Source organism: Ostrea edulis, chromosome 3 (assembly GCF_947568905.1).
Source record: "Ostrea edulis chromosome 3, xbOstEdul1.1, whole genome shotgun sequence".
Lineage (NCBI taxonomy): Eukaryota > Metazoa > Mollusca > Bivalvia > Ostreida > Ostreidae > Ostrea > Ostrea edulis.
The window spans coordinates 85,456,917-85,470,430 of NC_079166.1; the positions used below are offsets into that span (position 1 = coordinate 85,456,917).

At 37.5% G+C, this 13,514-nt stretch overlaps 1 protein-coding gene across 9 annotated transcripts in view; it reads right to left on the reverse strand.

Annotated features, from left to right (window-relative positions):
* The window catches only part of LOC125672968 (protein still life, isoform SIF type 1-like), a 74,723-nt gene extending 62,949 nt beyond the window's left edge, over window positions 1-11,774 (reverse strand). For 6 of the 9 annotated variants that reach the window (XR_008801332.1, XR_008801331.1, XM_056159256.1 and 3 more), the window contains exons 1-2: window positions 11,362-11,677; window positions 6,939-7,054 (exon numbers count right to left, since the gene is read on the reverse strand). Coding sequence is in view for 7 of the 9 variants with exons in the window: in XM_056159256.1 (XP_056015231.1) it covers window positions 6,939-7,036 (98 nt within the window). In the remaining 2 variants the exon portion in view is untranslated. Of the gene's footprint in view, window positions 1-6,938; window positions 7,055-11,361 lie in introns of all 9 variants that reach the window. The other 3 variants (XM_056159252.1, XM_056159260.1, XM_056159261.1) reach the window with 3 other exon arrangements.
* Between the last annotated feature and the right edge of the window lie 1,740 nt (window positions 11,775-13,514).

The window sequence follows — 13,514 nt, forward strand, 5'->3', positions numbered from 1 at the left end:
GAATTAAACAACAAGAAAACCAGATTTTCCTCCTAATGGTCTGTAATTGACTGACAGAGGCTGAATGCAATTCCTGAATTAACCTACTGTTTTGTTTTTCTAATTTCTCCCTCCTCTTCTGACACTAAGTTTAAATCTCCCTTAAGCTGGGATCACAATGTCAGTTAATCTCTTCCTCTTCTTTATCTCCTACACATCAAACAATGTCTACATTCCCCCCACCATCTATCATTCTCTCCTTCATCCACAGGGTAGACCTAAAGTCGGAGAGACAAATTATCTACAGGTCTTCTCTAAAGTCACACAGCAGGGTTTTTTTTAACTTTGTGACACTTATCACAGACTTGTCTTATTAGTGCCAGTTACTGGACAAATTTCTCACCACAATGTCATTTACATTTCCAAAGAAGCAAACATTTACACAGCTGAAAACAATGACTATATCATCTAACAAGTATAAGATATGGTTTGTGTATAAATCACTAATTGTGCAAATATAATAATGTCTTCCTTAAACCATTTAAATGACTTGAATCCAAAAAAAAAACCCAGAATTTTAAATCTAAATTAAAATGAATGGTTTTATACTTTATATCTAAACCAAGAATTGTTAATTTTTCTTATTGATTTAAAAACATAAAGAAATATGAGCGCTCCGGAAACTACAAATATTTATCAATACTTGAAATCTTTACACACATTCAATCTCTATAGATCCTGAGTCTACCAGTAACAAGGTCTGCTTTCGTAAAAATCGACTAAATGATTTTTGTAGTCCTGTTTCAGACAATCAACAAACAGACACAAACCACTTTAAAAAATCACGTCAGATTTTTCTTACAGGAGTTGAAGTCACCTTAAGTTATGAGAATCAAAGATGTAAGAATTCTACTCAAGAGAGATAACTGGTGTGATATATCAGCTAAGGAAACTTTATCTAGCCACAATCTCCATTTGTCAATTAATGCAACAATTATCAACCACAATTTCCACACATTCGTTAATTAATGGAACAATTAATGACCATGATACCCACACACAAGTAAATTAATGAAGCAATTAATGACCACGATTTCCACACACTGGTCAATTAATGCAACACTTTTTTGCTCTGTAGTAGTGAAAGCTATATGGACCATGGAAATCGGCCTGGATAGCTCAGTGGTCAGAGCACCTGACTAGTAAGGCAGGAGTCCTCAGTTTGATTCCAGACATAATTTTTCTCCTTTACTATACTACAGCTGAATCAATTTGCTATATGTCTCCCTCCTACTCAACACACTACTAGACGCAGCAGATCAACACACTAATAGACGCAGCAGATCAACACATCCCTCAGTATATAATTCTCATATAATCAGTAAGGATTCTTTCAGTATACGATTCTGTCCCTGTTTCCGATCGCTGTTCAGATTGCTGCCATTTCTTCGGGTCCCTCTGAGGATCTTCTACATATTCTAATATGTCTCTTCTTCAGCTTCTGTTTCACCTGCATGCCTATAAAGCTGACGGCTAATGGTGGTCTTTCATAATTACATCATACCATTGTGTGCCTCGGTTTTACCTGCTGTGACCCACGGATTTACGGTCTCTTGCAGATTCCAGATTCCACAGCTTATACTGACTCCGAGGATTACAGATTCCATGGCTGTCATTATCTCATTCATTGAATTCCATCCTCTTTAAATATACAGGACTCATGGCCTAAGATTGAAGGGATTTTAAATTCTACAGTGATCCAGATTAGAAATCAAAGGAAATTTTACAGAATACCTGAACACACACAGAAGCAGACTTTTCTTACAATGAATCTTATTTTCACAAACTTTATCTGATCACATCATAGATGTTCATTTTCCCCTTGTATGAAAAAGTTATGACATACATGTATAATCATTTGTTTCCATCAGTATTCGTTGTATATTGAAAATACGGCTGTTTAATTGCTGTTATAAAATTTAGAAATTCATTTCAAAATTAAGGATTATCTCCCTCATGCATAGATCTTATCCTTGGACGAATTTGGTTCCACTTGTTTGGCACGCTGTTTTTGGCTATATTTAGCTTTAAAACTTCATAGTTATTTCGGATTTCAAACATTTCGGTTGAGCATCACTGAAGAGACATTATTTGTCGAAATGCGCATCTGGTGCATCAAAATCGGTACCATATAAGTTTTACATTATATACATCTTTTGCATTGTCACAGTGGTAGACGTTTTTCTCCTTTATCATTATTTTTGATAAAATATTACTCATACGTATATAGTGTCATATAGAATGTACAAGTCTTAATAAAGTGAGCTAGTACCTTAACAACCTGACATTCAGCCATATCTCAGTTCTGTAGTAATTAGGGCTACAGATAGATAGATAAGTTTTATTCCAATTTTGGGCCCAGAGGGCATAAAAGCAAGACAGATAATAAAGAAGGAAATTTCAAAAAAGAAAGTTTACAACATTAACTACAGGTTACATAGACTGCAAGCTACATGTGGATGTAGCATGTTGGGGAAACGATCGAGTACATACATGTACATATATGAATTGCTAATCATGTATATATACAAGTAGATGGACAGTATCAGTATTATACCAATATATGAATAATAAACTATAATAATTTTTGCAGTTTTAAAGCATCACTTCTTTTCCTGGAAGTTTGCACTAAATATTCGCTCAATTTGACAATTACTGGTTTGTCTTCATTAATCATCAACCAAGTAAATTTGTCCTTATTTGTTAAATAGATAAAAATTTTGTTGAGCTTGTATATACCATTAAAAAACATATTTCTCTCTTCAACATACAATGGACAATCAGTGAGGAAATGAAATTCATCTTTTACACAATTAAGATTACATATAATTAACATATTCTTTTGTTTCTTTCTAAAGAAATCTTCTGGCCAGAATTGGTTTTTGTAAATTCATATCTTCCTCTTTCAATTCGAAGGTCATGTGCACTAATTCGAAATCTACATAGAGTTTTTCTTAATTCTAGGGATTCTAAAAATATATAACTTTCCATAGTAAAATTCTTTATACGAAAAATATGTCGTGGTGTTTCCTGATTTCTGACCCTCTTCACATCGTTTTGACCAGTAAAGTAAAATTTGTTTCCGTACCTGATTCTTCATTTGTTTTTTGAAAAAAGAGAATTTGAGATCTTTACAATTGGGTACCAAAATGCCCATTTTTTCCCTAAAATAACTAATGTTTTTTTTTTACCAACAATTTATATCATAGGAATATTATATGCTACATGTATATACAGACTGTGGATATTGGCCTGGATAAAGCTCAGTGGTTAGAGCACCTGACTATAGCGATGCAGGGCCGGCTCCCCAGTTCAATTCCTAGTCCAACCATAAATTCTCCTTTCCTATACTTCAATTCCATAATCTATCATGGTAACACCCATTCTACATCTTGTCCCATCATTTGCCAATGGCAGCTATCCATTGTTATATTAGAGTATGAATTAATCTGTGTCTGATATTGAAGGAGGTCAGGGCTGCATATCCAAACTACTCACGCCAATTTCACCTGTCTTATTATATACATGTTTCAGTGGGTGCATGTGTCTCTGATAGGTTCTGCATTAGACGTGATTTATGATCACCATCTGTGAGTCTTTGGACGAATTTCTTTAACTGAGGTTTTTACATCAAAAAGTATTTTTTTGTAGCGGTCAGCCGGGTTCGATCGCCGGTGGCCAGATAGCTCAGTTGGAAGAGCACCTGACTAGAGATTCAGGGGGCCCGGGTTCGAATCCCGGTTTGGTCCATTGCATTTTCTCCCTTCCTGTTACATTTGGTGCCGTAGACCAGCCCCTGGAACTGACAGGTGAAAATGCCTGCCAGGGGATAAAGATCCTGGGTTGATGTCTTCAGGTGTGAAGACATTTAAGGAGGGAGGAATGTAGCGGTCAGCCGGGTTCGATCGCCGGTGACCAGATAGCTCAGTTGGTAGAGCACCTGACTAGAGATTCAAGGGGCCTGGGTTCGAATCCCGATCTGGTCCATTGCATTTTCTCCCTTCCTGTTACATTTTAAAAAGCAAATTCATGTAAATACAATCTGATCCCCCAAGTTTCACTAAGTTTGTAGGACACAATGATGTGTGTTACATGTTTACGCATTATATGTTTACATGTTTACACATTATGTTTACATGTTTATGCATTATATGTTTACATGTTTACACATTATGTTTACATGTTTACGCATTATATGTTTACATGTTTACACATTATGTTTACATGTTTACGCATTATATGTTTACATGTTTACACATTATGTTTACATGTTTACCCATTATATGTTTACACATTTTGTTTACATGTTTACGCATTATATGTTTACATGTTTACACATTATGTTTACATGTTTATGCATTATATGTTTACATGTTTACACATTATGTTTACATGTTTATGCATTATATGTTTACATGTTTACACATTATGTTTACATGTTTACGCATTATATGTTTACACATTATGTTTACATGTTTACGCATTATATGTTTACATGTTTACACATTATGTTTACATGTTTATGCATTATGTCTACACACATAATATTTGAAATGTATCATTGTATAGTATTACATTTCTTATGGGAGGACTTTCTTGAATTGAGCTACAATATGGCTTCGGTGTATCATCTTAATCAGGCTGATGTTGGCCTTCTATAACATCACAAAGATTTTCTGCTGTTAACAGGGAAACACCTTGGAATGTATAAATATTGCTTTTACAAACACAAACAATGCAAAAAAGGGAATTCTCAAAGAAAGATCTATAGTTTTTCTAGACATCCAAATTTTTGAAACTCTGATGCAATCCATTAGCAACAAAAATTTAGGTCCTGGGGAAAAAAGAATTTGGACAGATCTGTCAGCCAGCCAATCTCCCTGATCCTGAGCTTCATATACATGTATACACATAAAAGTTAGTTTACAGTCATCCTCCATGAACTGTATAATGGCCTGCTCTGTCAATCACCTCCTAACAACTTAAGAGCTGTAGTGTAGCTGTACACTAATGAGTTGACCAGCTGCCCAGACACCAGAATTGTTGATAATGTCAGCCAGGCCAAGATTCTGGTAATCACTCCTCACCTAAACTAACCCCAGTCTGTTTACAACCACTGATCACTCACAACAAAAACATCTGTCTCCCCAAAACATACAGCACATGGCTACATTAAACACCTAGCATTAAGGAGGAAAAACACATTTGTCATGATGGCTGACTTCCAATTTAGAAACACAAATTGAAAAATAGATATACAAGAAATAAATTCTTTGTCCTTCTAAATCTTATTGCCTACAACTGCCTATGGCTTGATCATTAGGTTAATGTGTGTGGCTGCTGAGTCAGACTTGATCGCTGGTAGCCAGATAGCTCTGATGGTAGGGCAATATATTGACTTGGAAATTCAGGGTCCAGGTTCGAATCCCAGTCTGGTCCGTTACATTTTCTCCCTCCCTAGCTGTTACACTTGGAGCCATCTAGTTTGACCAGCCCCTGAATTACTGACAGGCGAAACATGCATGCATGGGGATAAAGATTCTGCATGGGATGAAAGTCTTCAGCAGTTAACGAACAGTGATCAGTCTTATAACTCCTATTTATAAGGAAGACGAAATCAAGAGTATAGGACAAACACGGACCCCTGAATTGTACTAGATTGTACATATTATACACTTTCCACCCAGCCATAGCAGATTTCTCTGGTGTGTTAAATTCCTCCTGTTTGACTTCTGTGTTTAAATCTAACAAACCTTTTTTTATCGTACATTATACATTTAATTAACACCAGAAAATAACAGTGCCAAAATTTCTATTCATATCTAAAAAAAAAAAAAAAAAATACATGCGCTATATAAAATTCTATCAAACTACCAAAGCTCAAACGTGAACAAGAGAAAAATCCACATCAGGATACTGGTGCCGGATATTACATACACGAGCAGAACTCAGACCATTTCCATGGTTGACCAGAATTTATAGACAGCAAAACACCTAACTGCTGGGACTCAGAACTCCCAGGTTCAAATCCTGAGATTGAACGTCCTATTTTCTGTAAAGTTTGCCGATGTTCTACGGGTTTTTCCTGTTCATTTGTGTGGCCAATGACATTAACAGCAGTGCTTTATCAATACTTATTTTCATACATTTTTAAAACTAGCAGTCACAAACATATGCACATTTCGTTACCACAAACATGACCATTTCGTTACCACAAACATGTCCATTTCGGTACCACAAACATGTCCATTTCGGTACCACAAACGTATGTCCATTTCGGTACCAAAAACATATGTTCATTTTGGTACCACAAATGTACATGTAGGTTCATTTCGGTACCACAAACGTTTATCCATTTCGTTACCAGCGTGTATGTGATATGTTCTATTGTCTTTTATCATCATAATGCAACTCAATAAACTGTAATAAGGTTAAGGTAGGTAATTGTTTGGGGGGGAGGGGGATCAAATTCAAGCCATTTTTGGTAATCTGTCAGAAACAAATCATTATACTTATGCATTGAAATTCCGACTGTCACGACTTGACTGAATGAACTTTCAATTATCGATGCCTCTTTTGAACAACATGGTACATGTAATCAACAAAAAAGCTTAAAATAAAACAAAGCAAACATTTTTTGAGTCTGACAGATTTGGATGAGCTGGTTGCATCACAGTAGTTCAATGATATTTTAAGAATGACGTTGATAAGAATAATTTACTTACTCAGTAAATATACACAGTGACTATAACTGTTAACACCTATTCTACTGTGACTGTACTCAGTAAACTAACACTTATATAGACCTGTATCTTGACATCTTTGGATTCAACCAGAGATCAGGGCTTCCTGTTAACATCAGTAAGTGCCCAAGTAACAGCAGGTGAAGAAGTATTTACCTGAAGAGATGGGAGTCCTTGCTGTGTTGCCATGGATACTGGTCCTCTCTGTAAGGTTTCTTGCTTAGTAATGGTGCACACAGTTTGTTACCCATCATGCATCAGATCCCGACTTCCTGAAATTATTTTGAAGGAAAAATCATGCAGACTCACATGAAGTACATATCATCATCATCATCATCATCACCATCATCATCATAATCATCACCATCATCATCATAATCATCATCATCATCATCCCTAAAATCCTTTTACATATTCTATCACACAGACTATAATATTTTCAATATGAAGACAGAAATTCCACTGAATTCAAATTATGCTTTGAACCAACTTAGTGAGCCTCGATCTACATAACCTACCTATGTATAACTATAAGAAACTAGTCTCTGCAACCTACCTATGTATAGCTATAAGAAACTAGCCTCTACAACCTACCTATGTATAGCTATAAGAAACTAGTCTCTACAACCTACCTATGTATAGCTATAAGAAACTAGCCTCTACAACCTACCTATGTATAGCTATAAGAAACTAGTCTCTACAACCTACCTATGTATAGCTATAAGAAACTAGTCTCTACAACCTACCTATGTATAGCTATAAGAAACTAGTCTCTACAACCTACCTATGTATAGCTATAAGAAACTAGCCTCTACAACCTACCTATGTATAGCTATAAGAAACTAGTCTCTACAACCTACCTATGTATAGCTATAAGAAACTAGTCTCTACAACCTACCTATGTATAGCTATAAGAAACTAGCCTCTACAACCTACCTATGTATAGCTATAAGAAACTAGCCTCTATATATATATACAACCTACCTATGTATAGCTATAAGAAACTAGTCTCTATAACCTACCTATGTATAGCTATAAGAAACTAGTCTCTATAACCTACCTATGTATAGCTATAAGAAACTAGCCTCTATATATATATACAACCTACCTATGTATAGCTATAAGAAACTAGTCTCTACAACCTACCTATGTATAGCTATAAGAAACTAGTCTCTATAACCTACCTATGTATAGCTATAAGAAACTAGTCTCTATAACCTACCTATGTATAGCTATAAGAAACTAGTCTCTACAACCTACCTATGTATAGCTATAGGAAACTAGCCTCTAGAGTTTCTACATATGTATAACTAAGAATCACAACCAATCCCTGATTTATCAAATATTTCACATGATATAAATTATTTCTGAATACTTACATTTATTAAATTAATATCCTATACAACACATGTAATTGTTCCCATACAAAACATAAAATTGTTTCAGACATCTCAAGCTTGACCATCAAGCTTCTGTGGAGTTCATCCACTAAATTTTCTTTTCTAAATTACACAAATTGCCCAGAATTCCTGATCACAACTAAATCCTGGGGAGTTAATTAGATTAGCGTTGTTATCTTATGTCAATCAAATAGAACAGCGGGATTTCAATAGGAAACAATTACAGAAGTGTCTGGACCGGTCTTCAAGACAGCTGGAGTTCTCAGACACTGATCAAATATTTACTTCTAATAAAGCCCACTTCCCCTAATCTTTCTTGAGGAGTTTTTTTTCTCTCTCCGGTTTTTTACTTCAGAGTAAGATAGTAGAATTTAGATAGGGGCAAAGCAATTAAAGATCAGCTGCCTGTGTACGTTTGATTGATGCTAATTACGGCTGCCTTCCAAATGTTTCCAAAACAGTCATCAGCTAAATGAGGCTGAAAACACAACTGCAGCTGTTGTACGGGGACCTTAAATTCTCCCACTGGACATATACTCATACTTTGCTGGATTTGACCTTGACTGTTCACATGACTTCCATTGACGACCCATTGTATTACACATCCTCTGGTCATCGGCAACCAATACGCATAAAATATCTGAACAAAACTAAAACAATTTGATAAAATATTCCTGTAATTCTTGGCTTGAAGCCAGTAAAACAATTTAATTGTTTAGATATACATGTATTTAAAAAGTGTCACAGTTTCTTAATTGTGGCGGACAGGCAGGTTCAATCGCTGGTGGCCAGATATATCTCAGTTGGTAGAGCATCTGACTGGAGATTCAGGGGGCCCAGGTTAGAATCCCGGTCTGGTCATTTGCATTATTTCTCCCCTCTTGTTACAATATATTGAATCAGTTCATTTTTGAATTCATACAGAATATTTTCAACAAATGATATGTCATGTTCACGGAACAGCAACTATCATTCTATCTGATTATATATATATATATATATATATATATATATACATGTATATATATATATATACTGAATACAGCTGTAAATTCATGCTGAACTGGACATTAGAACGGCACAAGACCGCCTCCGTCACACTGGACATTAGACTTCCTCCGTCACACTGGACATTAGACTGCCTCAGTCACACTGGACATTAGACTGCCTCAGTCACACTGGACATTAGACCACGTCAGTCACACTGGACATTAGACCGCCTCAGTCACACTGGACATTAGACTGCCTCAGTCACACTGGACATTAGACCACGTCAGTCACACTGGACATTAGACTGCCTCAGTCACACTGGACATTAGACCGCCTCAGTAACATGGACACTAGACTGCCTCAGTCACACTGGACATTAGACTGCCTCAGTCACACTGGACATTAGACTGCCTCAGTAACATGGACACTAGACTGCCTCAGTCACACTGGACATTAGACTGTTTCAGTCATACTGGACATTAGACCGCCTCAGTCACACTGGACATTAGACCATGTCAGTCACACTGGACATTAGACCGCCTCAGTAACATGGACACTAGACTGCCTCAGTCACACTGGACATTAGACTGTCTCAGTCACACTGGACATTAGACCACGTCAGTCACACTGGACATTAGACTGCCTCAGTCACACTGGACATTAGACCATGTCAGTCACACTGGACACTAGACTGTCTCAGTCACACTGGACATTAAACTGTCTCAGTCACACTGGACACTAGACTGTCTCAGTCACACTGGACATTAGACCACGTCAGTCACACTGGACATTAGACTGCCTCAGTCACACTGGACATTAGACCGCCTCAGTCACACTGGACATAAGACTGCCTCAGTCACACTGGACATTAGACCACCCCAGTCACACTGGACATTAGACCGCCTCAGTCACACTGGACATTAGACTGCCTCAGTCATACTGGACATTAGACCGCCTCAGTAACATGGACACTAGACTGCCTCAGTCACACTGGACATTAGACTGTCTCAGTCATACTGGACATTAGACCGCCTCAGTCACACTGGACATTAGACCGCGTCAGTCACACTGGACATTAGACCGCCTCAGTCATACTGGACATTAGACTGCCTCAGTAACATGGACACTAGACTGCCTCAGTCACACTGGACATAGACTGCCTCAGTCATACTGGACATTAGACTGTCTCAGTCACACTGGACATTAGACTGTCTCAGTCATACTGAACATTAGACTGTCTCAGTCACACTGGACATAGACTGCCTCAGTCATACTGGACATTAGACCGCTTCAGTCACACTGGACATTAGACCGCCTCAGTCACACTGGACATTAGACCGCCTCAGTAACATGGACACTAGACTGCCTCAGTCACACTGGACATAGACTGCCTCAGTCATACTGGACACTAGACTGTCTCAGTCACACTGGACATTAGACTGCCTCAGTCACACTGGACATTAGACCGCCTCAGTCACACTGGACATTAGACCGCCTCAGTCACACTGGACATTAGACCGCCTCAGTAACATGGACACTAGACTGCCTCAGTCACACTGGACATAGACTGCCTCAGTCATACTGGACATTAGACCGCCTCAGTCACACTGGACATTAGACCGCCTCAGTCACACTGGACATTAGACTGCCTCAGTAACATGGACACTAGACTGCCTCAGTCACACTGGACACTAGACTGCCTCAGTCACACTGGACATTAGACTGTCTCAGTCACACTGGACATTTGACTGTCTCAGTCACACTGTCATGGGGAACCGCCATTGCAACATTCACTAATATTACGATCACCAACACCATCACTCTTGGAAAAACATAACTACGTGCAAACTATACCTTATGAATTTGTTGAATTCTCCTAACCAACACATGTAAGTACCAATTAATTCACTTATATACAAAAACTCAATCGATACTTACATTTGATATATAGTTCATGTTTTTTCAGCTCAAACGGTCATCAATGATTTGAGTATGAAACATTGGAACTCCTCTAGCTGTATGCACTTTTAACACACCGAAAAGACTTGTATCAACAGCACACACATTAAACACTAAAACCACACTCTAATTATATCAATTTATGGGGAAAAAAGCCATTACATTATGCATCCATCCTAAAAATAAAAATCAATAAGAACATGTGTGTGATTTCAGTTTAGGATACTTACATCTTGTGCCAAGCAAGCAGCCATTCAATAATATTCCTTCTCTATTGAATAAACATCCTGGATTCTCGATAGAAGACAGCACAGAAATCAATACCAATCCCACCGGAGGCTGAAAACCTTAGAGTCCATTGTCACAAACTCTTATCCCACCCAGAGGACTGTCTTCATCACTCAGGAGCTTGGATTCACATCAGTTTAAGTTTGTAGGAATTTAATTCTTGATGCTTATGAAGACATTCTCTGGTAGAATTGAATTAAGTTGTTTAGAAGGCCGTTCTAGAGAGAAGGCATTCTCACTTGCAGAGGAAGGTTGCTGTATTTGAGGAATTTTAGGCTGTGTGTATTGGAACAGTACATATAATAAACACCAGATGATTCATTGAAATTCCTACAGAGAATCTGCAGACAATAAAAACAGAAAACTTCTCCTAAAATCAGGATTCTTTCCAATATCAATACGAAATCCAATAAACCATTAAGATCAATAATTGTTCTTTTCTCTTTCAAGATTTCAGAGAAAATTAAAACAATAAGTCTAAATCTTTTAGAAATTGAATAGCATTTGCAGCAATCTTAAGTCCACTCATTACGACTTCCCCATAGCATCTGGATATGCATAAAACAAAAGAAGATTAACTCTCACAGAGGGATAAGATGAAATGAACTTGATTTCTGCAGTCAATTGTTCACTGAATGTTTCCAGGCTGTGTAAAACCGACTTCTTCACTGGATGTCATTTTGAGAACTTGATTATTTTTAAGTTTTGGTGCTAAATCACAATATTAAAGATATCACGACTTAATACAAAACAGGTTGTACAATCTATGTTCCCAGGCTCTTTAAAATTTTAAAATTGACTTCTTAACTGGATATCACAATAGTACACATACCACATTCATCCTGGGATTTAAGGGCTATTATGGATCATATAGGCATCAGCCGGGATATAGTTCAGTTGGTAGAGCACCTGAGATTCAGGGCGGCCGTTCAAATCCCGATCTGGTCCATTGCATTTTCTCCGGGCCTCCCTGTTATATTTGTGTCCCTTTGTAAAAGATCTTTAAGTCATGAGAGTATCCGAGATGCCATCCGATCATTTAACACGTGTGACCTAGTTTCTTACTAAATCACTCTGATGTATTGGTGTGACCTAGTTTCTTACTAAATCACTATGATGTATTGGTGTGACCTAGTTTCTTACTAAATCACTATGATGTATTGGTGTGACCTAGTTTCTTACTAAATCACTATGATGTATTGGTGTGACCTAGTTTCTTACTAAATCACTATGATGTATTGGTGTGACCTAGTTTCTTACTAAATCACTCTGATGTATTGGTGTGACCTAGTTTCTTACTAAATCACTATGATGTATTGGTGTGACCTAGTTTTTAAATACTAAATCACTATGCTGTATTGGTGTTGATAACATTGTTGATTTTTGTTACATTAAGGAGACATCTCACGTGAAAACATTAATGCCCATTCTCTGAATGACACATTGTATTTATACATCATCATCTTCAAGTCATTCATTACAATAATGCATAATACTATGTGACCTGGTCCTGCCCTTACCAACATCGCTCAACTAATTCCTCAGCCGTCAGACAGACGGCTGGACGACAGATGGACGGAGAGACAGATAGATAGATAGATAGATAGATAGAAAGACAGAGAATTTTAAGACAGACAGACAGATAGATAGACAGATAGATAGACCGATGGATGGAAAGACAGATAGATAGACAGACAGAGAGATAGAAATATAGGCAGATTGAAACCAGAGAGATTGATTGATTGAATATTGTTTAACATCCCTCTCGAGAATATTTCACTCATATGGAGACGTCACCACTGCCGGTGAAGGGCTGCAAAACTTCGGCCTATGCTCGGTGCCCATGGCCTTTGAGTAGGGAGGGATCTTTATCGTGCCACACCTGCTGTGACACAGGACTTCAGTTTTTGTGGTCTCATCCGAAGGACAGCCCCATTTAGTCGCCTTCTACGACACGCAAGGGATACTGAGGACCTATTCTAACCCGGATCCCCACGGGATTACCAGAGAGAAAATAGACAGATAGATAGATGGACAGAAAGACAGACAGATGGAAAGACAGAAAAATAAAAAAGATAGATAGACAGATGGAAAG